At 64.8% G+C, this 22,497-nt stretch overlaps 1 protein-coding gene across 1 annotated transcript in view; it reads left to right on the top strand.

Moving 5' to 3' along the window:
• The window catches only part of TSPEAR (thrombospondin type laminin G domain and EAR repeats), a 187,920-nt gene extending 171,725 nt beyond the window's left edge, over positions 1 to 16,195 (top strand). The window contains exons 8-12 of the mRNA XM_077879407.1: positions 173 to 359; positions 1,458 to 1,687; positions 11,612 to 11,799; positions 13,320 to 13,421; positions 15,736 to 16,195. Coding sequence (XP_077735533.1) covers positions 173 to 359; positions 1,458 to 1,687; positions 11,612 to 11,799; positions 13,320 to 13,421; positions 15,736 to 15,889 — 861 coding nt within the window. The 3' untranslated portion in view covers positions 15,890 to 16,195. The remainder of the gene's footprint in view (positions 1 to 172; positions 360 to 1,457; positions 1,688 to 11,611; positions 11,800 to 13,319; positions 13,422 to 15,735) is intronic.
• The last annotated feature ends 6,302 nt before the right edge of the window (positions 16,196 to 22,497 follow it).

Raw genomic sequence — 22,497 nt, 5'->3', positions numbered from 1 at the left:
CCACTCTGTGCATGAAGCGTCCCTGAGTCTGGGCACCACGGGCCGGCGAAGAGACACGTTAGGGGCGGATCCGCAGAGACGGGGCGGGCGGACAGGGACGCGGGTGCTCGGTGGCCTCAGCGCCGGCCCGGGCACAGACGGCAGGAACCAGGCTCGCGGGCGTGTGTTTCAGGTGTTCCTGGCCGTGGCCAATTTTGAGCCGAATGAGAAGGGTCAGGAGTTCTCCGTCATTTACAAATGGAGCCAGAGAAAGCTGAGGTTCACGCCGTACCAGCGGGTCCCCACCCACAGTGCCCGGGACTGGGAGGCCTTCGAGGTGGCCGGGGAGCACTTCCTGGCCGTGGCCAACCACCGGGAAGGTAGGCTGCGGCCTTGCGCGGGAGGAGATCACGGGGGGCGCCCCCTGCACCCCCTGCACCCCCCAGGGCCTGCTTTCACCCCGTTAACAGACTGCAATAAACCGCACCTGGCCCGGGTCTCCGGGCTTGGCCCTCTGACAGCGGCGTCCCGGGCCGAGGCACCTGAGCATCTTCTCCCCGTCCAGGTGGGGAGACAGAGGCAGTGTGTGGGCACCCAGGACGGGGGTCATGGGAGCGTGGGCCACCTGGCCGCACACACCGCCTCATCTCAAACTAACAGACCAACCAACTAAGTAACTGGCCTCCTCGTGGGAGGAGTTGGCTGCAATCGGTGTGGAGGCGAGCGCTTGCCCGGCAGCCGAGGTCCCGCAGAGGGACGGTGGTGGGGACGCCGTGCTGGAGAGTCGGTGCTGGCTGTTGTCTCCTTGGGGACAGGCTCCTGCCTTCTGGACGCAGGCTCCGTGATGCAGGGGGTGCAGGGGGTGCAGGGGCACAGGCCCGGCAGAGGCCAGGGGGCTGGTTTCTGGCCCAGCGACGGCCTGCGTGAGCACAGCTGGCCCCTCCCGGGGAATGGGAGAGGGCAGGGTCGGAGGCAGCGGGCCCTGGAGGGCATCTCTGGCCAGGCCTCGGCCCCAACGGGCCAGGGAGCTCCATAGGGGCCTGGGGAGGAGCGCCTGTCCCCCCGCTCCTGGGCAGGGGGACCCCAGAGGCCTGCTAACCAGTGCTCCTTGGGAAGTGGGTGTCCTGGGAGGGGCTGGCCCAGCCAGGGGGGCTCCAGGGAGAGTGATGTAGGGACAGGGCTTCTGGGTAGAGGAACAGAAGGTGTGAAGGCCTGACCTGTGGGTGATGGCGAGAGCTGCGGGGTCCTGGGCAGTGTGAGAGGGGAGGCAGGGAGGGTGGGGTCCCGTCTCTAAGGGACACAGGGAGGACTTTCATCTGGGCACAGGGGCAGGGAGCATGGGGGTGGCCAGGGGGATGACTGCCGTGGAGGGACCCCCAGGGCCTGGGGCAGGGGCAGGGCCAGGGCAGGGCTGCACCGAGGCCACTGCAGGGCCTCAGTCGTCTGCCTCCCTCCCTCACCGGCCGCTCGGCTTGCAGGTGACAACCACAACATCGACAGTGTCATCTACAAGTGGAACCCGAGGACCCGCCTCTTCGAGGCCAACCAGACCATTGCCACATCGGGCGCCTACGACTGGGAGTTCTTCACCGTGGGGCCCTACTCCTTCCTGGTGGTGGCCAACGCCTTCAATGGCACGTCCACGAAGGTGCACTCCCACCTGTATGTCTGGCTCCTTGGCTCCTTCCAGCTGTTTCAGGCCTTCCTGGTAAGAAGCCGGGGGGACCCCCATGTCGAGCCTCCAGCAGGCCGCGTGGCAGTGGGAGACAGAGGACACAGGACTGGGGCCCCAAGAACCAGGACAAGCGCCCGGCCCCTGACCCTCACCCCAGACCCTCCCCACCAGAGCACTGCCCCCTGCGTATGGCTCAGGGTGAGGTGTTCCCTGTTACCCCGAGTGAAGCCTGGGGAGCCCTAAAGCGAGGCGGGAGGGTGCCCTGGCCCTGCCCTCCCTCTGGCACAGAGCTTTTCCAGGCAGCGCTGGGGGCTCGGCAAGCCTTGTGGCCCCTGGGCAGGCCTCAGCCAATGACTGGCCCTTCCATGAGTGTCAGGCTCCTGCCTGGGGCAGCCGGGCAGCAGGCCCCTGACCTGACCCCGACCTGGCCCCTGACCTGGCCCCGACCTGGCCCCTGACCTGGCCCTTGACCTGGCCCTTGACCTGGCCCTTGACTTAGCCTGACCCGACCCTGACCTGGCCCCGACCTGGCCCTTGACCTGGCCTGACCAGACCCTGACCTACCTCCTGACCTGGCCCGACCTGACCCAGACCTGGCCCTTGACCTGGCCTGACCTGGCCCCGACGGCCCTGACCTGGCCCCTGACCTGCCTGACCTGGCCCCAACCTGACCCAGACCTGGCCCTTGACCTGGCCTGACCTGGCCCCAAACTGGCCCTGACCTGGCGCGTGCAGGGGAGGGGCAGCACGGTCCGCTTCCCCTCAGAACGCGGATGTCCCTCAGCTGGCTGCACATGCCGGTGAAACCTTTGAGTCGAGCGAGGCACGAGTATCTCTCTGGGCGGACGGCGCTGGGCGCCCCGGGGAGCCATCGTGCTGGCCCTGGTCCTGGCTCGAGGGCCGAGGATCTTGGAAGGCCGCACAGGGGCCGGGCGGGTGCACACGGGCCATCTCAGGAGGCGGGGCTGGCGCTGGCAGCCCACCTGTGTTCCTGATGGAGCTGTGGGCACTCCCTCTACGTGCTGGGATCGTCATGGAGAGGCTGTCACCGCCAACACGACGCCTTCCTCCCTGGATCCTTCCAGAACACCCCTTTGCTCGTTTATCTGGCCCTCCTTCACCCAGCAGAAATGCGCTGAGGGCTCCCTGAGCCTTGGGATGGGGACCCCGTTGGCGTTCGACGTCACTGGTGGAGGAGGGAACGCGCTGAACCCCCTCCCGTCGGGTCTGCAGGGAAACGGGGAGGGCGGTGGGGGCTTTGCTAGGCAGCCCCTGCACGGAGGCCCCGAGGCCCGGAGGCTGCCCTCAGGGCGGGTCTCAAACCCAAGGAGGGATGATGTCCCGGAGCGCAGGCTCCTCCGCGGGCCATTCCCTCCGCCATCCAGGTGACACCCACTCGCTGCCCCGCACCCCTCAGAGCACGCAGTGCGGTCAGGGCACCTGGTCCAGGGTCCGCGGCAGGCGGCTCCCTCGGGCAGGGACGTGAGGACCAGCCCCCGAGGGGGAGGGCCGCTGCGGGAGGGCAGTCGGGTCGCGGTGCCCCGCAGGTGGAAGGCGGCCTCCGCCAAGAGCCGCACGCGAGGGCGCCCGCACCGTGCTATGGCCAGGGCGGCCGTGCCCAGTGTGCATGGGGCGGGGCAGTGCCAGGGCGAGACAAGCACGTCGGGGGAGCCGGTTCCCAAGGGCCGTGGTGGGACCAGGGGGCCCGATGTGAGCAGGGAGGCAGCACGACCCCAAGATTGCTGGCAGGAGGACGACCCTCCTGGGGCTGCCGATTCCCGAGAGGGACCCCCGGGAGGAGTGGGACTGGGGTGGCCCGCGGCTTTCTGGTCCTCACCCCGGGTTTGGGCAGGGCCGTGGCCTGCGTTTGGCGTGAACACGGTTCCTGCCGTGGGTCGGAGCGCACGTTGAGATCATCGCCCCGCGGCTCCCACGCCGTGATCCTCCGCCTCCTCCGCGGGAGCCAAAGGCCAGGTCCGGAAGCTGTTCTTCCTCGCGGCACTTCATCGGGGCGGCGAGCAGGTGCCGCGGCTCCCGGGGGCCCGGCCCGCCAGGGACACATGCCACCCGCCGCCATCCTCACCCGTCACGGGGCAGACGGCGAGGGGTCTCCGGGATTTGATAAAGGACCCGAAACTGTGGTAGTCGGGCTGCAGTGTAGACACACGCCCGCACTGGACGAAGCCGAGCCAGCCCCAGAAACACGAGGGAGGCTGAAGCCTGGTAGTCGCCGTCAGAGGTATCCAAGCGGACTCCGTGTTTATAAAGTGGCTGCTCGTGCCATGAAAGGACAGTCCTCGGGTCTTAAAAATACGGTCGCTGCCCATATAAGAAGATACTCGTCAACCGCACTGGAAAATGAAGGCGGGGGAGACTTCTAGAATGTGGAGCAAGAAGGTGAGGGAGGGAGAGGGGATCCACCCAGGAGATCCGGATGGAGTGACGCAGGAGCAGAGAGCAACGGGGCCGTTGGGGGGCCCGGAACACGCCTTCAGCCGGGTCACTGGCCCTGGACACCACATCGCGCGGGACTGGCTGTGAGGCAACGGGAAGACCGGAACCTTCCAGAGACGCCAGGACAGCTCCGGAGAGGCTCAGGACGCGGCACAGGGCGGGTTCCTCTCCCGCAGCCCTCTGGGTTCCGAGGGAGCCCACTCCCGCCTGAATCCTGTGTGTGGCCCCACGAGGCTCCCCGGGTCTCCTCAGCCCTGCGGCTGCTCTGTCGGAGCCACGGTCAGGGCCAGGAGAGGCGGGAAGCCACACTGGCTGTCACCCCCGCTGCTCGGGGTCAGCCCCGGTCACATGAGCCACACGGGACACTGGGCGTGTGGGGCACGTGCTGTCCTGAGGTGTAGACGTGGCGTCCACAGGGAGCAGCTGGCCTCGCTGAGCCGCGGGAAGAGCGGTCACCTTCCGAGGAGGGGCTGCTTGACCTGCATGCAGGGACTGTCCCCAGGGGCCGGGGGGCGAGTGCTCCGAGCTCCTCCTGCTGCCGAAACCCCCCGGGAAGGGCTGGGCTCTGCGAGAGTGACATCATGATGTGCCAGGACCCCATAAACGCCGATATTCACATCTTGAGTCTAGAGTCATCCTGCGGATGATGTCCAGGGGCCAGGGCTGGGGTCGGACCCCGAGTGCATATGTTGGGGTTCGTTGGCGGGACAAGGGCGAGAGGAGGTGAAGGAAGGGAGGGGCCCCATATCTTCCTCCTAGAGCTCCAGTGGGGTGTGCGGTGCAGACCAGGCATTACAGGGGTCTCCCTGGGCCCCAGGCGGGGGCAGCTCTGTGTCCCGGTGCCGGGGGCAGGCACAGCGGGCCGGGCTCCCCAACAAGCAGAACACAGTGGCCGTGGGCCCCGCCTGTGACGGGGCACGGCTGCCCTGCTCCCCACGGCCTCGCGCCAAAGCCCTGGGGTTGCCGCTGGTGGGCAACCTCTCTCGCGTCCCCTGAGATGTTCCTGGCGTTTGCAGAGGTACTTGAGGGGAGGTCCGCGGCTGCACTTGCTCAGCGGCTCGTGATCGCTCGTCAGATCCGCTTCACAAGTGAGGACACGGAGGCGAGAGTTGAGGGAACCCAGTGCGGGGCGCAGGTTGGGCGGAGCCTGGGGTGTGGGCCGGGGCCCTGGGAGGGGTGGGTTCTGGACTCCACTCTCCGCGGCGCTGGTGGCGCTGGTGGCGCTGGGCCAGCGGTGCCCGAAGGTGGCGGCCGCTCCGCGTTTGCAGGCAGGATCCGGGATCCAGGATCCAGCCCCGGTCTGTGCCCAGCCCTGCAGGCGGGGCTGACCCAGGACCCGGCCCCTCGGGGTCACCACCACCCCCCAGCCCTGCAGGCCGCCAATGGAGGCCCGGGATGGCCAGAGCTTCGCACCCTGCCCAGGGGCCTTCCCTTCGACGCTGCCGTCTCCTCACGGCTCCGTGACGTGTCAGACCCCGCAGAACCCCACTTTCATGTTTTGCCAGCATTTTTGCATTGTGTTCAAATCCTTCTAGGCCCTGGCATCGCCTTACTGTGCCGGGTGCTCTGAAAGCACACGTGATGGAGAGGAGCTGACCTCACAGGGGCCTTTGCTGGGGGGCTGGGCTGGCGTAGGGGGCGGGGGGGTGTCACCAGGAAGCCCTGGCCCTACAGGGTCAGGCCTGTGGCTGGTGTGAGGGGGAGGCGGGCTGCTCACCCTCGGGCACGTTCCCAGCCCCACCCTCTGCATCTCCCCACCTCTCCCACCAGGAATTCCAGAACCTTCCTGCAGACGGCAGAGACCAAGGCCCCAGTGACTTGGCCTCGTAGTCTTAGAGCCAAGGAGGCCGGAGCTGGGTGTGTCCAGGAAGGCATGGCCTCGGTCCACGGGGAGTCCGGCCTCCAGCTACTGGCATCTCTGCCCCCTGAGCTCTTAACTGGCTGTGGGGCCTGTGGTCACGGCGTGGGAGGGGGGCAGGTGGCCGAGTCAGGGTTGATTGTCCTGGAGACGAGCTGCTGGAAATGACAACCGAGGGCAAGAGGGGCTGGCTGAGTGCCCACGGGACGCGGGGGGGAGAGAGCGAAGCGCTAGGGAAGCAGGTCGGCGGGCGAAACTGGGGGCTTGTCGGAAACCTAGTGTCCACCAAGCGGGTACGCGTGCAGGCAGGAAGTGGGAGCAGGGCGGGGGGGGGGTGTTGGGAGCCACAGACGTGGGCTGGGTGGTGCGGGAGCGCCCCTGGGTGGTCAGCACTGCCCGGCGGCCCTGGGAAGGGGCTTCCTCCTGGGGACTTCTGTTTGCTCAGTGGGCAGGAGCCTGGGGGGGGGGCATCCAGAAGTCGGCCAGGGAGGGCGCCGCCCCCTGCAGCCTCCTGGGTCGGGTGGGACCCTCGCCCACCTGGCCAGCTGCCCACCTGAGGACAGCGGCCCCCCCCCCGGCCCTTTGGGGGGCAGCCTGCCCTCCCGGCAGCACGCCCTACCTCCCCATCCTGTCCCCCAGGCGCTCCCAGGCCTTGATTCTTTGCTCCATGGAAGCCAGAACCCAAGGGCCTCCTGGCCGAGCAGCTGATCCTCTGATTAGAGGAGCCCCCCCAGCCCCGCCCTCGGGGGAGGGAGGCTGTCGGGGGCTCCAGGTGCACCCGCTGCCGAGCCCCAGAAGTGCCGTCGCCCTGTGCCTGCGCGGCCTGCCAGGCACTGTGCCGGGGGCTTTGGGGCGGGTGGCAGGGGAATTCCGTGGGGGGGGGGCGCCCAGCCCAGCAGGTGCCTGGCCGCCCTGCTCGGTGCCAGGCAGGGTTTGGCAGGGCTGTTTGATGTGGGGATTTCTTCTCTCTCTGATGAGTCCCTAAAGTACCCAGAACCGGGGCCTCCTGCAGCAGGCCCAGGGCCCGCACCCCCTGCCCGGGCTGGTGCCGCCGCAGGCGCGCTGTCCCCACCCTCACTTCTGAGCTAGAAGAGCCTGGGCTCTGGCTGAGGGCTCAGGGGTGGGCCCTGTTCCTCTGGGTGGGAGGAGGGCTCCTCGGCGGCCCGCGGCCTCGGCCTTGCGTGGGTCCCTGCCACCCTCCGCCCAGATAAAACCCCGATGCCTAGTTCAGTTTGAATTCTGGGTAAACAGTGAATAACTTCTTAGTAAAAGCACCCCAAGTAGTGGGTGGGATACACACAGACTGAAGAGTCATGGTCTGGAATTCAAATCGAATGAGGCACCCCCGTACTTGCTGTATCGGGTGGGCACGCGGCACCGAGGCAGGATGAGCACCCCTCTGCCCACACGCACCTGAGTGCTCCTCCCTGCCTCCTGCTCCAGCCACACCCTTGGCCTCGTCTCCGGATCCTCCACAGCCCCTCCTCACCCCCCGCTGTACGCCCCTCCGTGACGAGTGAGTGGTCTGAGGTCGCGTGCCTCGGCACCCAAAGGAAGCCTGGCAGCTAGGGAGATGCTCTCCTCAGGCCACCTGCTGGCCACTTGTACTGTAAGGTTGTGCACGTGTGCATGCAGACGTGTGCATGTGGGTACACAGGTGTGTGTGTGTGCATGTAGGCATGTGTAGGTGAGTGTGGGTACGTGTACAGAGGTGCATGTGTGTGTATGCAGGTGTGTGCTTTGTGTGTGCAGGTGTGTGTACACAGGTGCATGAGAGTGCATGCAGGCATGTGCAGGTGTGTGTACAGAGTTGCATGAGTGTGCATGCAGCATGTGCATTGTGTGTGCAGGCATGTGTACACAGGTGCATGAGTGTGCATATAGGTGTGTGCTTTGTGTGTGCAGGCATGTGTACACAGATGCATGAGGATGCATGCAGGCATGTGCAGGTGTGTGTGCAGAGGTGCAGGAGTATACATACAGGCATGTGCATTGTGTGTGCAGGTGTGTGTACACAGGTGCATGAGTGTGCATGCAGGCATGTGTAGGTGGGTGTGGGTACGTGTACACAGGTGCATAAGTGTGCATGCAGGTATGTGCATTGTGGGTGCAACTGTGTGTACACAGGAGCACGAGGGTGCATGCAGGCATGTGCATTGTGTGTGCATTTGTGCATGTGTGTACGTGAATGTGTGCAGGCTTGTGCACTTACAGGTTGCGGTTTCTCAGCCGCGTGGATTCCTCAGCACAGGGTTGGAGGGAGCCTGTGGTCTGTCGGTCTGACGACTCCTGTTTGGTTTCTCAGGAGTCGCAGAGCCGCCACGTGTGACCCCTCGCGGGTGTGGGCCCCCAGCACTTGTCCCGGGGAGCAGCCGCAGAGCGCATGACGCTGAAGGCTCCGTGGACCCCAGTGTGTGTGAGCCTGCTCGGGTGCTGTGAGGCGGCCCCAGGGCACAGACGGTGCCACCTCATGGAGCCACATGAGCAGAGGACACGCTAATCCAATAAAGCCCTAGCCCAGCTCCTGGCGCCCGCGTGGAGTCAGTGACCTGCAGGTGTCCTGGTCCCCTGGTCCTTGTCCTGGTGAGTCTTGTTCTTGTAGCCGGAAGTTCCCGGTCCGTCCCCTCTGGACAGGGCCAGACCCGTTCTAGAGCTGGACTAGGCAGGGCCAGGACGTCTCAGTAGGGCCAGGCCTGCTGGGCCACGGCAATGGCACCCTCTGCTGGGCCTGGAGAAAATGCCACCTCGACGGCAGAATGTTCTTTGCCTGTGATTGAGGTTGGCCAAGCAGGGAGTGAGGCCACCGAGGGCCAAGCAGGTGGGCTGGGCCGCACATCCTGGATTTGCATGTGGGGACAGCGGCATCCCAGCAGGTGGCAGATGTGCCGAGGAGGGGCAGGCACGTGAGGCTGGCCGTGGCTGGTCAGGGATGTGGGGTGTCCCTCAGGCACGGGCCTCACTGGGCACTGGGAAGCAGGGAGGAAGGCAGCGGTCGGCCCGGGGTGCCCCTGCCATGTAGCCAGTTCTGGCCCAGCCAGGACCACCCGGGGCCACTCAGGGATGACCTGTCCCCATGGAGGCAGCCCGGTCCCCAGCTTGCCCACTGGGGGGCTGTGGGCATCCCTGTGTCCCCGGGCCCAGGCCCTAGTTCACGCAATGGAAATCCTCCTGGAGCCTGGCCCTGAGCGTGACCCTGACATGTGCGGGGGGGGAAGGGTGCTAACAACCACCTGCTGCCCCAGCATGAGAGCGTCGCGGTGTCGGGGGCACAGCGGCCGGCGGGGATGCCCCCTCTGAGGTGCGGGGCGACTCCCTGTCCTCAGCTTGCTGCAGGACTTGCTACCCGGCAAAGCATGTGCCTCGACGGATCTAACGTCCTGAAAGCACGTCTCTTTCTTGCTTCGGGGGAGGCCGGGGAGCAGGGATCCCGGGCCCCATATCCCGGGCCCCTCTCTGGGCAGCTGGAAAGCTGAGGGCTGCCCTTGGACCCCACCCCGCCCTCCCCTCCCTCCGGGGGCAGGTGGAGCTTGGATGCGGAGCAAGCGCGTCCTCTGGCTCCGCCTTGGCCACGCGGAGGATCCAAGATGCGGGGAAACGTCTGCTTTCACCAGGACCTTTGGTTTTACACGTTGGGTGTGAAGTGGTGTCTCGGGTGCTTTAAGCTTGTAATTCCCCGGGGACTGCAGACCGCGGACACGTCCCCACCGGTTTCCTGGCTTTCTGTAGTTTCACTTGTGAGATGCCTGTTCAAGTCTTTTGCCCACATTTTCTCTTTCTTTTTTCTTTTTTCTTTTTAATTTTTTTTGCATCGTCATTACTGATACGTAGGAATGACAGCCCGTGACAACACCGCGTCCCCGCCTGGCCATCGGGTGCTGTGTGCGTGTGTATCCTCACGCGGCTTCTGGTCACAGGAGCCCCGCGACCTGCGAACACCCCGCGGTCCGTGTGCGCCCCGAGCTCGCCTCCCCTTGCCCCGGCCGCTTGGCCGCCCGCACTCCCGCCGCCTCCAGCCTGTCCTGGAAATCGGGCTCCCTGGCAATTCCTTCTGTCACTGTTCTCTGAAAATGACCTTATTTTTACCTTCACTTGCGAAAGCTGTTTTCACCGGTTTTGGGATTCAGGGCTCACACGTTTGCCGTTCGATTACTCTGAGGACGTCTTGCCATTGACGCCGAGCCTCCTCGGTCTCGGGTGTCGCTGCCCCGCTGTCCCCGCGCTGTGCAGCCCGGGACATGTCTTCTCCATCCCCTCTAGGCTTCCCACGTCGTCCTCTCTGTCAGCTCCCGGAACGGGACGCGTTGGGTCTCTGGTCCTCTCGGATCTGTGGTTTGGTGTCTTCAACCGCATTTGGAAACATTCTAGCCCTCGTGCATTTGAGCGTTTCCTTCCCTCTCCTCCTCTTCTCCTTCTCTTCCGGCTCCACTCGTGGGCTCACCTGGGGACCCCCACCCCGGGTCACCGGCCGCACCCGCCGAGCGCCGTGCCCACGCGCCATGCGGTGAGGACAGTCCTCAGAGGAAAGGTCGGATAAGCAGGCGCCCCATGCACGTGATTCCCTTCATTCGGGGGTCGCGGCCCCTCCAGTGCCCACTCCCCAGAACCGTCGCGTCGCATGGTGGCCCGCACAGTCCCGCTCACAACTGCCATCAGCAGGGGGGGGGCCGGCCGCGTCCCTCTGCCGCTATCAGAAGCTGAAAGTCGGGGGGCAAACATTTAAAGACAACTTGAATGCCAGTGTGCCGCTGGAGCTTCTGCAGCCATCAGCAGCCCACGGGGACCGACGGGGTCTCTGCTGACACGGGAACCGAGAGCCCGGCAGCGTCCACTCCCTGTGGTTCGGGCTCCCCGGGGGCAGTGACACGCGCCGCAGACCCCGCCACAGGGAGCAGCCACGCTCTCCTCCTGCGCCACCCACACCATCTGCCGCCTTCCTGTGGGGACATCCAGAAGGCCCCCCCGTGCCCCCCCCGTTTCCCCAGGGAAATGTGTTTCTGCCCCCGTCCTTTCTCCTGAGGGCTCAGGTCGGGGCCTGGATCTGGACCCCCCGACCTCTCTGCCGCCCTGCACGGCCCCACCAGAACCCCTGAGATGCTGGCTGTAGGCTGGACACGAACCTCCTCCTCGTGGGTCCGCGTGGGGGCCCCGTTCATGCGGCTCCGGGTCGGGGCAAGGGCTCCTGGGCTCGCCATTCATGCATAAGCGCAGCCCGTGCGCCCCTTGCCCTCCTTGAGGGTGATACGTGATTCCCAGAGGAGCAGCACCCGGGAGCCCAGAGGTGGGGCTGCTGATGGAGCCCAGGGAAAGCCTCGGGCCAGGGGCGGCCTGTGGCCAGAAACACACATATCTAGAGGCTGCTCAGGAGCTCAGAGCCAGGACTGGGGGGAGCAGGGAGGGCTGCCTGGAGGAGGTGTTTCAGCAGCTGCACCTTCAGGACGGGAGCCCTGGGGGAAGGCACAGAAGGCCAAGAAGCACTTTGCAGGGATGATCTCTCCGGGTGAGGGCACACTCGTGCGGGAAGGGGGCAAAGCCAGGCGGGGGGGGGGGCACCCTGTTTGCCCGAAGCAGCACCGGGACGTCCTGAGGGTCGCTGTTCCCGCACGGCCCCCCCCACCCCGCACTCCTTCTCGCTCTGTCTGTCGCAGACGTTCGGGGCCGCCGACTGGGAAGTGTTCCGCATTGGAGAGAGGGTGTTCCTGGCTGTGGCCAACAGCCACAGCTACGACGTGGAGGCGCAGGTGCACAATGACTCCTATGTCGTCAACTCGGTCATCTACGAGCTGAACGTCACCGCGCAGGCGTTCGTCAAGTTCCAAGAGATCCCCACGTGCAGGTGTGCCTGGGGCGGGCGGCCGGGAGGGCGGGCACGGGAGGGCTATCCCCGGAGCCAGCGCCTGAAGGCCGCGCGCGATCCCCAGAGCCACACGCGGTGGCGGCAGCGGTGAGGGCTCGTCCCTGCCCTTGGGGTGTGATGTGGCCTCCGGGGGTTGTGGGCTGACTCTGGGGCTGCTATTTGGAACCTTGGCTCTAATTTCCTTCCGACACCGTGCTTTGTTTGCTGCAAGTCAGCGATTTTCTATTAAATGTGCAGGTTAAAAAAAAAAAAAGTGCAGATATGTGTCACGACCAGCAGGTGATTTTAGAACATTTTCGGGCCAGCCCAGGGAGCAACCCCCACCCGCCGGCGCTCACGCCTCCCCCCGCCCCAGCCCCGGCAGCCAGCAGCCTACTTTCCGCCTCCACGGAGCAACCAGCTCCGGACGCCGCGTGTGCGTGGAACCCGCGGGAGGCGACCCCGGTGCCCAGCTGCTCTCACTCAGCACAGGTCCTCACGGTTCCTCGGCGTAGGAGCGCCCGCCAACGCTTCGCTGCCTTTCACGGCCGATCGGTAGTCCATCATGCGGGCGGGTCCGTTCTGGTGACCCCAGCCGTCGCCCGCTGATGGACCTCTGACCAAAGGGCGTGGCTCTGAACAGAAATACACCTGCTTTGGGGGCACAGCGGGAACTCACAGCGAGACGGCTCACTTTCTTTTTATTTTTTTAAAAGATTTTATTTATTTATTCATGAGAGACACAGAGAGAGGCAGACACAGGCAGAGGGAAAAGTAGGCTCCGTGTGGGGAGCCTGATGGGGAACTCGATCTCAGGACCTCGGGGTCACGCCCTGAGCCGAAGGCAAGACGCTCAACCACTGATCCCCCGGGTGCCCCTACTTCAACCTCTTTAAACTGTAAGATTTCGCCCTCGTTGCCCAGCAGCGTTGTGCGTGTGCAAGCCCACCGTCCAAGGATGGATGGTGGGCAGCTAACGGGTCCCTCCACGTAGTGCACTGTCATCCAGCCTGAAAGGGAGGGGCAGTGACACAGGCCACCGCACGGCGGGCCTTGAGGACACCATGCTCAGTGAGACCGAGGACACACGCGGTGTGATTCCACTCGTAAGGTCCCTGGAGCGCTCAACGTCAGGGGCAGAGCGTAGGGTGGGGGCGCCAGGGCTGGGGGGGCGGGCTCGTGCTCCACGGGACAGAGACTCAGTTTGGGGGAGTGAGGAAGGCCTGGAGATGGACGCCGGTGACGGCTGCACAGCGCTCTCGACGTACCTGTCACCACCAAACCACGTGAAAACGGTCAAGACGGCACATATCATGCTATTTGTATTTTATAATTTAAATTTTAAAATTGAAAAAAAAAAAGGCAACGACTGGTACGCATTTCCCTGGAGTGGACCCAGTTCACTGTGCAGGAAAGTCGCCCTGGATTTGGGCTGCCACGGGGCCCTGAGTCCTGGGATTAGGAGAACCGGCCGGAACCCGTGCCCGGGTGTGCTCACCTCTGCTCCCCTGTCTCCGCAGCGCTCTCGACTGGGAGTTTTTCTCGGTGGGAGAAGATTATTTCCTGGTGGTTGCAAACTCCTTTGATGGAAACACCTTCTCCGTAAACAGTATTATCTACAGGTAAAGAGCCTCCCAAGGCTGTCCCTTCCTCGCCGCCTGGGTTTACCTGGGAGGGGAGGGGCTCACCTTCCGTGCAGGCGACCACCAGCCGCCGGGGGTCGCAAGCCGAGCCTGGGTCACGCCTCGAGGTCGGCCAGGTGGCCCCGCCGGTCACGCGGGCGCTCAGAGGTCTGGATTCCGGCCGGAGGTGTGCAGGCTTCCAGCACGGTTGGCAGTTTTCTAAGCGATCCCGTCCAGGAGTGCGGTGGTGTCTCCCTCCCGTTGCCACGTGCGCTTCAGTACAAGTTCCCAGGTCCTCGTCCGGGCTGGGCCACGGCCCTGGATTCGCTTCTGGGAGGCTTTCCGGTTTCGAGAGCACAGCACCTGGGATCTTCTCCTTTCCACTTGCAGCCGCTCGTCATGACTTAACCTTAGCATCTAGCTGCCCAACCACGTTGTCATCTCAGTTCTGCTTTTTTTTTTCTGCTAGTTTTCTTTAAGAAGAGTCTCGTGGAATTTCTAGGGGTATAATTACATCCATGAGTACAAGCAACTTTGCTCCTTATTTCTTTTTTTTTTTAAGATTTTATTTATTTATTCATGAGAGACACAGAGAGAGGGGGAGAGGCAGAGACACAGGCGGAGGGAGAAGCAGGCTCCATGCAGGGAACCTGACGTGAGACTCGATCCCGGGACCCCAGGGCGCCAGTCAGGCGCCGCATGAACGGCATTTTCTTTGGGGACTTACCTTTATCCCGTTTGATCTGGATCCTAACCTATAAATACAGGTGCAGAGTCTTGCACCCGCACCCGCGGACTGAGAGGGTCCAGATGCAGGACCTGCTTTCTTTGCCGTTGGCTTAAACTCTGCTACAAAGCCGCCCGGGCCCCGTTCCTTGTCAGTGGTGTCTCTTGAGCAGCTGCCTCGGTGTCCCCCGCGGCCACCGGGGTAACCAGGCTTTTCACCTCTTCTCCAACAATCCCGGTCGTTCCCCGTCTCACTAGAAACGTCCCCGATCCTCTTCCGACTTCCTGACTTAGTAGAAAGTGGAATTTTCAACGTGACGAAGTAGCTGGAGAGCTCGTGTGGAAGACCGCGTGTTCAGAGGTGGCCACCAAGACTTTGAAAAGGAAGAACAGCGAAGGCGGCCCTCGCAGCGTGGAGGCCGCAGCTGGTTCCCACCGAACGTGGGCGGGCAGGTGTGGTCACAGCCGGGCCAAGAGAGACGGCGGTTCGCAGCCGTGTCACGCGGTAAATGCTGTGACTCAGTCAACGGGGAAGCGACCCGTTACGTGTTACCTCATAAAATATGTCATCTCCCGTCTGTCTGGACGGGGACCACGATCTGCCTGGCTTCATACTTTACATGGAAATGAACTTCCCAGGGGTTGAAAATCTAAGCGTAAAAAAAAAACGGAAACAGCAGAAACATCAACAGAAAGGCTAAGAGGGCCCTGACGGCCACGTGGTGCCGGTGCCGCGACCTCCTCCAAGCAGGCGGCAGAGGGGCCGGGTGACTCCCTAAACCTCGGGGCTTCTGCGGAAAAGGCTTTGCATTCAATATCGGAGAGAACGACTGACCACACACGGGGCGGATAAAGCAACCCGTGCAAGTGGAGAAAAGATTGTTTTAGTTTAGAGAAATGGGCGAGTTGTAGGCACAGGAATCACGGGGAGAAAATGAAAACCGTGAGTCAGCACGAGGAGTCATTTTCTGGAAGCTGGAGGACGGCACTCGGGCGTGGGCAGGACGGGAGCCACCCCGGGAAGCGGCCGGGACAATTGCCCCAAGGGAAACCCTCTCACCCTATGGCCCAGGCGCCGCCCCGGGGGCTCCACCCCTTGAGAATGAACCACCCGCTGCGGGTCCGTTTGGGCGGGGAAAGCCTAGAACCATGGACTCTGCCGGCCGCATGACGGGCGGGATGGGGGGGCAGATCGTGGGGGGCCGGGGGCGGCCGCCCGTGTGCTGACAGCTGTGTTTGGGGACAGGGGCTCACTGTCAACACCGGCCCGGGAGCGGGGAGGCCCAGGCTCGGCCCCTGCGGTTCACCTGGCACAACCGGGACCCGCTGGGGGTGCCTGCAGGGGACTGTGGGCCAGGGCAGGACCCAGGCTGGACACGAGGCGCTGCGGGGTCTGAGGGCCGGGTGCCCGTTCCAGGTCTCAGTTTCCCTCTCTGCAGGCTGAGCATGGCGCGGGCAGAGGGGAGCATGGCGCGGGCAGAGGGGAGCTTGGGCAGCCCAGGGACACGTGGGAGCGGGGGACGGGGCGGGCTGGACAGGTGCCGGCGTGCAGGGCCCCGCGGCCCGGCTGACGGCGTGTCTCCCGCAGGTGGCAGGGCTACGAGGGCTTCGTGGCCGTGCACAGCCTCCCGACCTTCGGCTGCAGGGACTGGGAGGCCTTCCGCACCGCGGCCGGCTCCTACCTCGTCTACTCCAGCGCCAAGGAGCCCCGCTCCCGCGTGCTGAGGCTGAGGACGGGCTGACCCGCACCGGCCGGGGACGCGCGTCCGCCTCTGGGCCCCGGTGACCGGCGGCCGGCCCGAAGCCCGGCGCTGCCCCGCAAGTCTGCGCCTCCTGCAGGGATTTGTCTTTCAAGGAAAAGCTCACACAAAGGTTTACCTCAGAACCAGCGGGGCCTCCCCACCGCCCCCGGTGACCCTGCCCCCTCCCGCAGCCCGGACGGCAGCGGGCCTCATGCCGTCTTCCGTGTTTTGTACCGGCTATTTATTGTATCCTAACTATACAGAAACATATTTATGACGCTCCTTACAGAGCGCAGCTGCGTCTGTGTGTTTCTGGGGCGACGGTTCCCCGTGAACAGGTCCCGAGCAGGGGGCGCACCCCTGGGGCCCTAGCCACCTCTGGCCTGCAGGGGGCAGCTTCCTCTGGCCTCATTTCTCCCGGGGATGCCGTGGGGGTGGGCTTAGGGGAGGGATCCCAAGGGGTGCGGGTCATGTGTCCCTCCATGAGGACAGCGCCCGTCCACGGGGCCCCCATGGCTCTGCACGCAGGCGGGCTCCCCGGTCACTGTCGCTGGGCTCGTGGGCGTGTGGGATGGACTTGGAACGCCTCAGCTCCCCCCGTGTCTAATGCCTCAGCCCTACACCGGGGGGTGGGGGGCCTCCTGCCTCCCCAGGACGGCCGCTGGGTGGGACCCGACACGTGCCCCGGGAACTGGACTGGACTGGAGCTGCGTGTCCGGCCCCGCCGGGTGTCCCCAGGCCGGCGGCCCTCAGCAGCCCCTGCCATCCGAGCCCTCGTGACAAAGCTCTTGTCCCTCTGCCCGTCCTGTCCTGCCGGAGAGCCCTGGCCAGCACAACGGGCTCACGGGCAAAGGCACTCGGGAGCCAGGACGCCTCGTGTTTGGTTCTGCTTGCTTCTTCCCAATCACCGAGCCTCAGTTTACCCGTGTGGGAGGGGCCTGGGCGGCTTCCTGTTGGCCTGGCTGCTGTCGCTGTGGCATCTGGCTCACCGGGGGGCTGGGGGTGGCCCCGGGGAGGGGGGAGGAAAGCGGCAGGTGACACAGCAGCACACACGGCCCGCAACCTCGCCGACAAACAGTGCCACCGCGTCCTTGGCACCATATCCGACCCCCGTTCTACCGGGTGGAAAGGGAAAAATGTAAACCAAGACGTGTTTAAGCTGGGAGTGCAAACAAGAGGGGAATGGACGGAACGTGAAAATATTTACATCTTTCCGAGTAAGCTCTTCTGGGTCTCGTCCCGCGGCCGGACGTCTGCGAGGCGGCATCGGTTCCACGTGGGTTTGCCTGTGCTGTGACGTGGCCGCGTTCCTGCCACGGTGGCAGCCGCACCGCCTCATCGCGTTGGCCGCGCCGGGCCTCGTTCGTCCGTCCGTGCGAGGCGCTTCAAGGGTCTTCACTGTGACACATAATTCGAGGTGGTTTCTTCGAAGCCGGGGTTTCCCAGAGAGCTATGCCTGTGGCAGTTTCTGCAGGGGCTCCCCACTCCCGGGCTCCCTCCCGAAACCCGAACAAGGCTCCCCGCGACCCGCCGTGCGGGCTCACACGTGCCCCCCGGTCCGGCCAAGATGGGACTCGCCCGATTCACCACCTGTCAGGTGAGTCAGTGCAGGACTCCCGGCGAAGCTCCTGCTCCCCGTGCGCCGCCCCTGACCTCACCCCCAGCGCGGCCCTCGCCCTCTGCCACACAGGCGTGCACGCATACACGCTCGTGCACACCCCTACATACACACCCACTCACGCACACGCATATGTCCCCCCACGCACATGCACACATATGCACATGTACACACGTACACATTCACACCCCCAGTCATCTGCACATGGACACATACATACACACCCATACACGCACTCTCATGTCCCTCACACACATGCACACCCCACATATACTCATCTACAGATGCGCACACACAGATACTTGCACACATGCACAGACTGATGTGCACGCATCCATGCACACACACCGGCACATGTACACACAGGCATGCACACTCTCACATGTGCACAAGCACACATACCCTACACCTGTGCACACACGTGCTCACACACACAGGTGTGCACACGTCTCCCAGTCCCTCTTAGCCGAGGGCTGTGTCTTGGGTAGTCCCCTGGGGCCTGGCTCAGCTGAAGTTCAGTGCCGGCTGATGCTCTGGGTGGCAGTGGCTGTCTGCTCACACAGTGCCCACTAAGTGCCAGCTGCCCTGCGGGGTCTGGGGACACACACATGACCACACAGTCCCAGCAACCACTAAACTCTCCAGTGGTTAACACCCGGATTTCTCAAGCTGAGCCTCAGGGTCCTGCATGACCCTGGCTGTCTTCTCCTCCCTCCTCTGCCCAATGCCCAGGCTCTCAGGCTGCACCCACACCCCACCCCGGGCCACCTGCCCCCCTCCAGGCTGGACACCTCTCTTGTGCTCTGTCTCAGCTTTCCCTCACCCAGCCCCTCCAAGCTGCCCGCCCTGACTCATGTCAACAGAAGCCCCCACCCCACACTCCATTGGGCACAAAACACCCCCTCACTTCACCTGCTGGCACCTCACTGCACAACACTTAGAGAAACTTGGAACATGCATGTCTGCCAACTGACTCGTATCCAGCTCCTCCTCTGAAACTTTGGTGCAGATTCGGTACGGGCTCCTCAGTGTTCCTCCCCATGGTGCAGGTGCTCCAGGTGCTCCCAACCCTTCCCATGGTGCAGGTGCCCCAGGTGCTCCCGGCCTCCCCCATGGTGCAGGTGCTCTGGGTGCTCCCCAGCTCCGGGTGTACTTTGCTGAGAAGACAGTGCAGTGGGATTGTGAAGGGCACAGCTTTCCAGTCAGACTGAGAGGGGTTCAAGCCCTGGTTCTTCCCCTTGCTGTTTGAATCGAGCAAGTCACCAAACTCCGTCGGCCTTGGTCTCCTGAAGTCCCTTGGGTCTAAAATAGGGAGACCCCTCCCCTGGGACCGTGGCAGGATGGCACGGTATGGACGCCGCATGGCCCGTAGCAGGGTTCGTGGAGGGGTGAGCGGGGAACGGCTGAACGTGCCTCATCGCCACCCACCTGCTCAGGCATGTTTCCCTAAACAATGTCGGAGTACTTCAGGTCACATTAGAAAGGAAAAGGCTATCCTATGTCTGAACATAGAATCATTGATTCGAACCACATCTGAGCAAATCACAGAACGCCCAAGGGGGGGTTCTTCACTCCTGGAAGGACAGTTTCTTATTGGGAGAGCCCTTGCAGTGATCTGTCCTGCCAGGAGCACGCAAACGAGCTTGGAGTAGAGAAGGAGCATCTCGGCAAGGCGGTGGCTCTGTGACTCTGAAGCATTTTTAAATGTTGTCCTTTTAAAAAAATCCTGACGCGTTACATCCTCAAGTCATCATGGATGTCACAGCGGCAGGTGCTCCTGGGCCTGTCGTGATGACAGGACTTGCCCAGTCGGTCCCGCGGGGCTGCTACACAGTTAAAAACTGAGCGAGTGCTTCCTGTCCGTTGGCGATGCAAGTTACTGGCTTGGAAGACCTCAGGCTCGGTGTCCTAATTATTGTGACATCCGACTGACAGGCTCTGATTCTCAGCTCAGGGCAAGGACAGGAGGTCTGGCGTCCAATCTGAGCCCTCGCTCCAGCGAGTCCAGCAAGCGGCTCTGGAGAAACCACAGAGCAGGGGAGGCTGGTGGGGAACTGGCTCCGGCTGAGCGCACGCAGGGCTGCCCTCTGGTCAGCACCACTGACGCCGCAGACAGTGGGACCAGCCTCCGGCCAAGCCAGGCCCACCCTGGTCGGTGCCCAGCAGTGGGCGCAGAGGGGGTGCGGGCTGTGAGGCAGCGGGAGGAGTGAGGGCTCAGGACAGCGTGCACCCATCCAAGGGGGCCACCTGCAGCACCCTGGTGGGGCCTGGCAGGGGCAGCACCTCAGAGCTGTGCCAGGGGGACTCACCCTGCACACGGCCTCAGACAACCGGCACTCAGGGAAGTCCAGCACCGAGATGACCATGCTCAGAGATGCCCCGGGTCCTCCCTCCTTTGGAAAAGCCTGTGCTGGGGCTGGGGTTCAAGGGGAGGAGAGGGGGGTGCAGGGGGAGGAGGGGCAGGGGTGTAGGGGGAGGAAGAGGAGGTGCAGGGGAGGAGGGGAGGGGTGCAGGGGGAGGAAGAGGAGGTACAGGGGAGGAGGGGCAGAAGTGCAGGGGAGGAAGAAGAGGTGCAGGGGGAGGAGGGGTGGGGGTGTAGGGGGAGGAAGAGGAGGTGCAAGGGGAGGAGGGGCAGGGGTGCAGGGGAGGAAGAAGAGGTGCAGGAGGAGGAGGGGTGGGGGTGTAGGGGGAGGAGGGGAGGGGTGCAGGGGGAGGAAGAGGAGGTGCAAGGGGAGGAGGGGCAGGGGTGCAGGGGAGGAAGAAGAGGTGCAGGAGGAGGAGGGGTGGGGGTGTAGGGGGAGGAGGGGAGGGGTGCAGGGGGAGGAAGAGGAGGTACAGGGGAGGAGGGGCAGGAGTGCAGGGGAGGAAGAAGAGGTGCAGGGGGAGGAGGGGTGGGGGTGTAGGGGGAGGAAGAGGAGGTGAAGGGGAGGAAGAGGAGGTGCAGGGGGAGGAGGGGCAGGGGTGCAGGGGAGGAGGGGATGGGTGTAGGGAGAGGAAGAGGAGGTGCAGGGAAGGAGGGGCAGGGGTGCAGGGGGAGGAGGGGAGGGGTGCAGGGGGAGGAAGAGGAGGTGCAAGGGGAGGAGGGGCAGGGGTGCAGAGGAGGAAGAAGAGGTGCAAGGGGAGGAGGGGCAGGGGTGCAGGAGAGGAGGGGAGGGGTGCAGGGAGAGGAAGAGGAGGTGCAGGGGGAGGAGGGGCAGGGGTGCAGGGGGAGGAGGGGAGGGGTGCAGGGGGAGGAAGAGGAGGTGCAAGGGGAGGAGGGGCAGGGGTGCAGAGGAGGAAGAAGAGGTGCAGGGGGAGGAGGGGCGGGGGTGTAGGGGGAGGAAGAGGAGGTGAGGGGGAGGAAGAGGAGGTGCAGGGGGAGGAGGGGACGGTGCACGTCCGCCTGGCTGCTGAGGCTTCAGGGTCAGCGCCCGTGTCTGTCTGCCGTCCATTGCCCCCCGCAGCCGGGTCACACCCTGTGCCCCGTGCCCCCACTTGCTAACGTTGCCTGGCAGCCACCTGCCCTCACACCTGCCAGCGCCCCCTCCGCTGCGTCCGCGGCCCTCTCTCCGGACGCCCACCCTCTCCAAGAGCGTCTGGGCCACAGGAAAAGTGGGCCCGGGGGGCCTGTCGCTCCACCTCCTTTGCGCAGACGCCCAGCGGGCGCAGCCAACATCCCCAGCAGCGCCCGGTGGTGGCCTGGCAGTCCCCTGCGCCGCCCCGTCCAGCCGGGTGCCCCACGCAGGCCCCGAAGTCCAGGCTCGCCGGCGCACGGACGGCTCCACTCCTGCTCGCACCTGGGTTCTGCCCCCGGGGAGGTCGAGGCCTCCCTCTGCTTCGACAGTGAGCACTTGCAGGCCTGGGTGTGGGGGGGCCTGGACCCCAGCCCAGCCTGGCCCCCGCAGCTGCCTCCCGGGCATCTGCCCCCCCAGGCCGCCAGGTCTTGGCTTCTCAGCTGAAAATGGAAATATTCCCGACCCGGGGGGCCGCCCCCGACCTCCCCGCCCCCCCCGTAGGCCGCGCACCCTCTGACTCTGGTGCTCAGCTCCCATCCCCGCCCTCCCCAAAGCAGGGTCAAGCACCTGCTCCCCTGACATGCCCACCCGCCTCCAGCCGCACACCCAGCCCCCCGCCGAGCCCCCACCCGCGTGCCCAGAGGCCCCAGGCCAGATGGTCAGCAGGGCTCTCCCTCGCCGCAGCCCCTGTGGGTGAGGCTGACGGGGCTCCGAGGGAGAAACGATGAGTGTGGGGGGGTACACCGGTTGGGGGGCCCTGCATGAGAGGGAGAAGTGTGGCCCTGTGTGAGTGTGTGCACGTGTGGGACCACGCATGTGAGGGCGTGCGCCTGGTACGCGTGCACAGTGAGCGTGAGTGTGTGCACACGTGCATATAGGGCTATACGTGTGAACTTGTGTGCATTGTGTGCGTGCGTCACGGGGTGCAGGCGTGAGAGCGTGTGGTGTTGTGGGTACACCTGCTGCACCCCCCCACTGCGGCCCGTGACCGCTCCTCTGCTGACGGAGGGAGGCCCGCAGGCGAAGCGAGCTCCCCAGGGCGCCAAGCGCACCCTGACCCGAGAACGCAGACCCCGTGAGGTGAGGAGGGCAGCCACGTGCTCGGGCCACAGCGGCCACTCGCGAAGTGGGGAGCGTTCCCGTCCCTGGGGCTGCGGAAACCAGAGCCACCCACCTCGGAGCCTCAACAGCGCAAGCTGATCGCCTGGATTCTGGAGGTCCCGCGGGGCTACCGCCGCGGTGTGGGCAGGAGGGCTCCTCCGGGGGCCCCGGGGAGCTCCAGGGGTCCGCCCCCGCCTCTCCGGCCCCCAGGGGCGCCTGCCTTCCTTCCTGCCTCCCGCGGCTCGTCCCTCTCCCCCGCTCCCGGGCCCCTGGGACGAGGACACGGGCGTCTGTGCGACTGGCACGAGGCGGGGAGCACACGAGAGCACCGCGGGCTCGCCGGGTGCCGGGCGGGGGGCGGGGGGGCACAGGGTCACCAGGCGGGGGTTTCGGGG

Source organism: Canis aureus, chromosome 30, assembly GCF_053574225.1.
Source record: "Canis aureus isolate CA01 chromosome 30, VMU_Caureus_v.1.0, whole genome shotgun sequence".
Taxonomy (NCBI): domain Eukaryota; kingdom Metazoa; phylum Chordata; class Mammalia; order Carnivora; family Canidae; genus Canis; species Canis aureus.
This window is presented reverse-complemented; position numbering and strand designations above follow the sequence as displayed.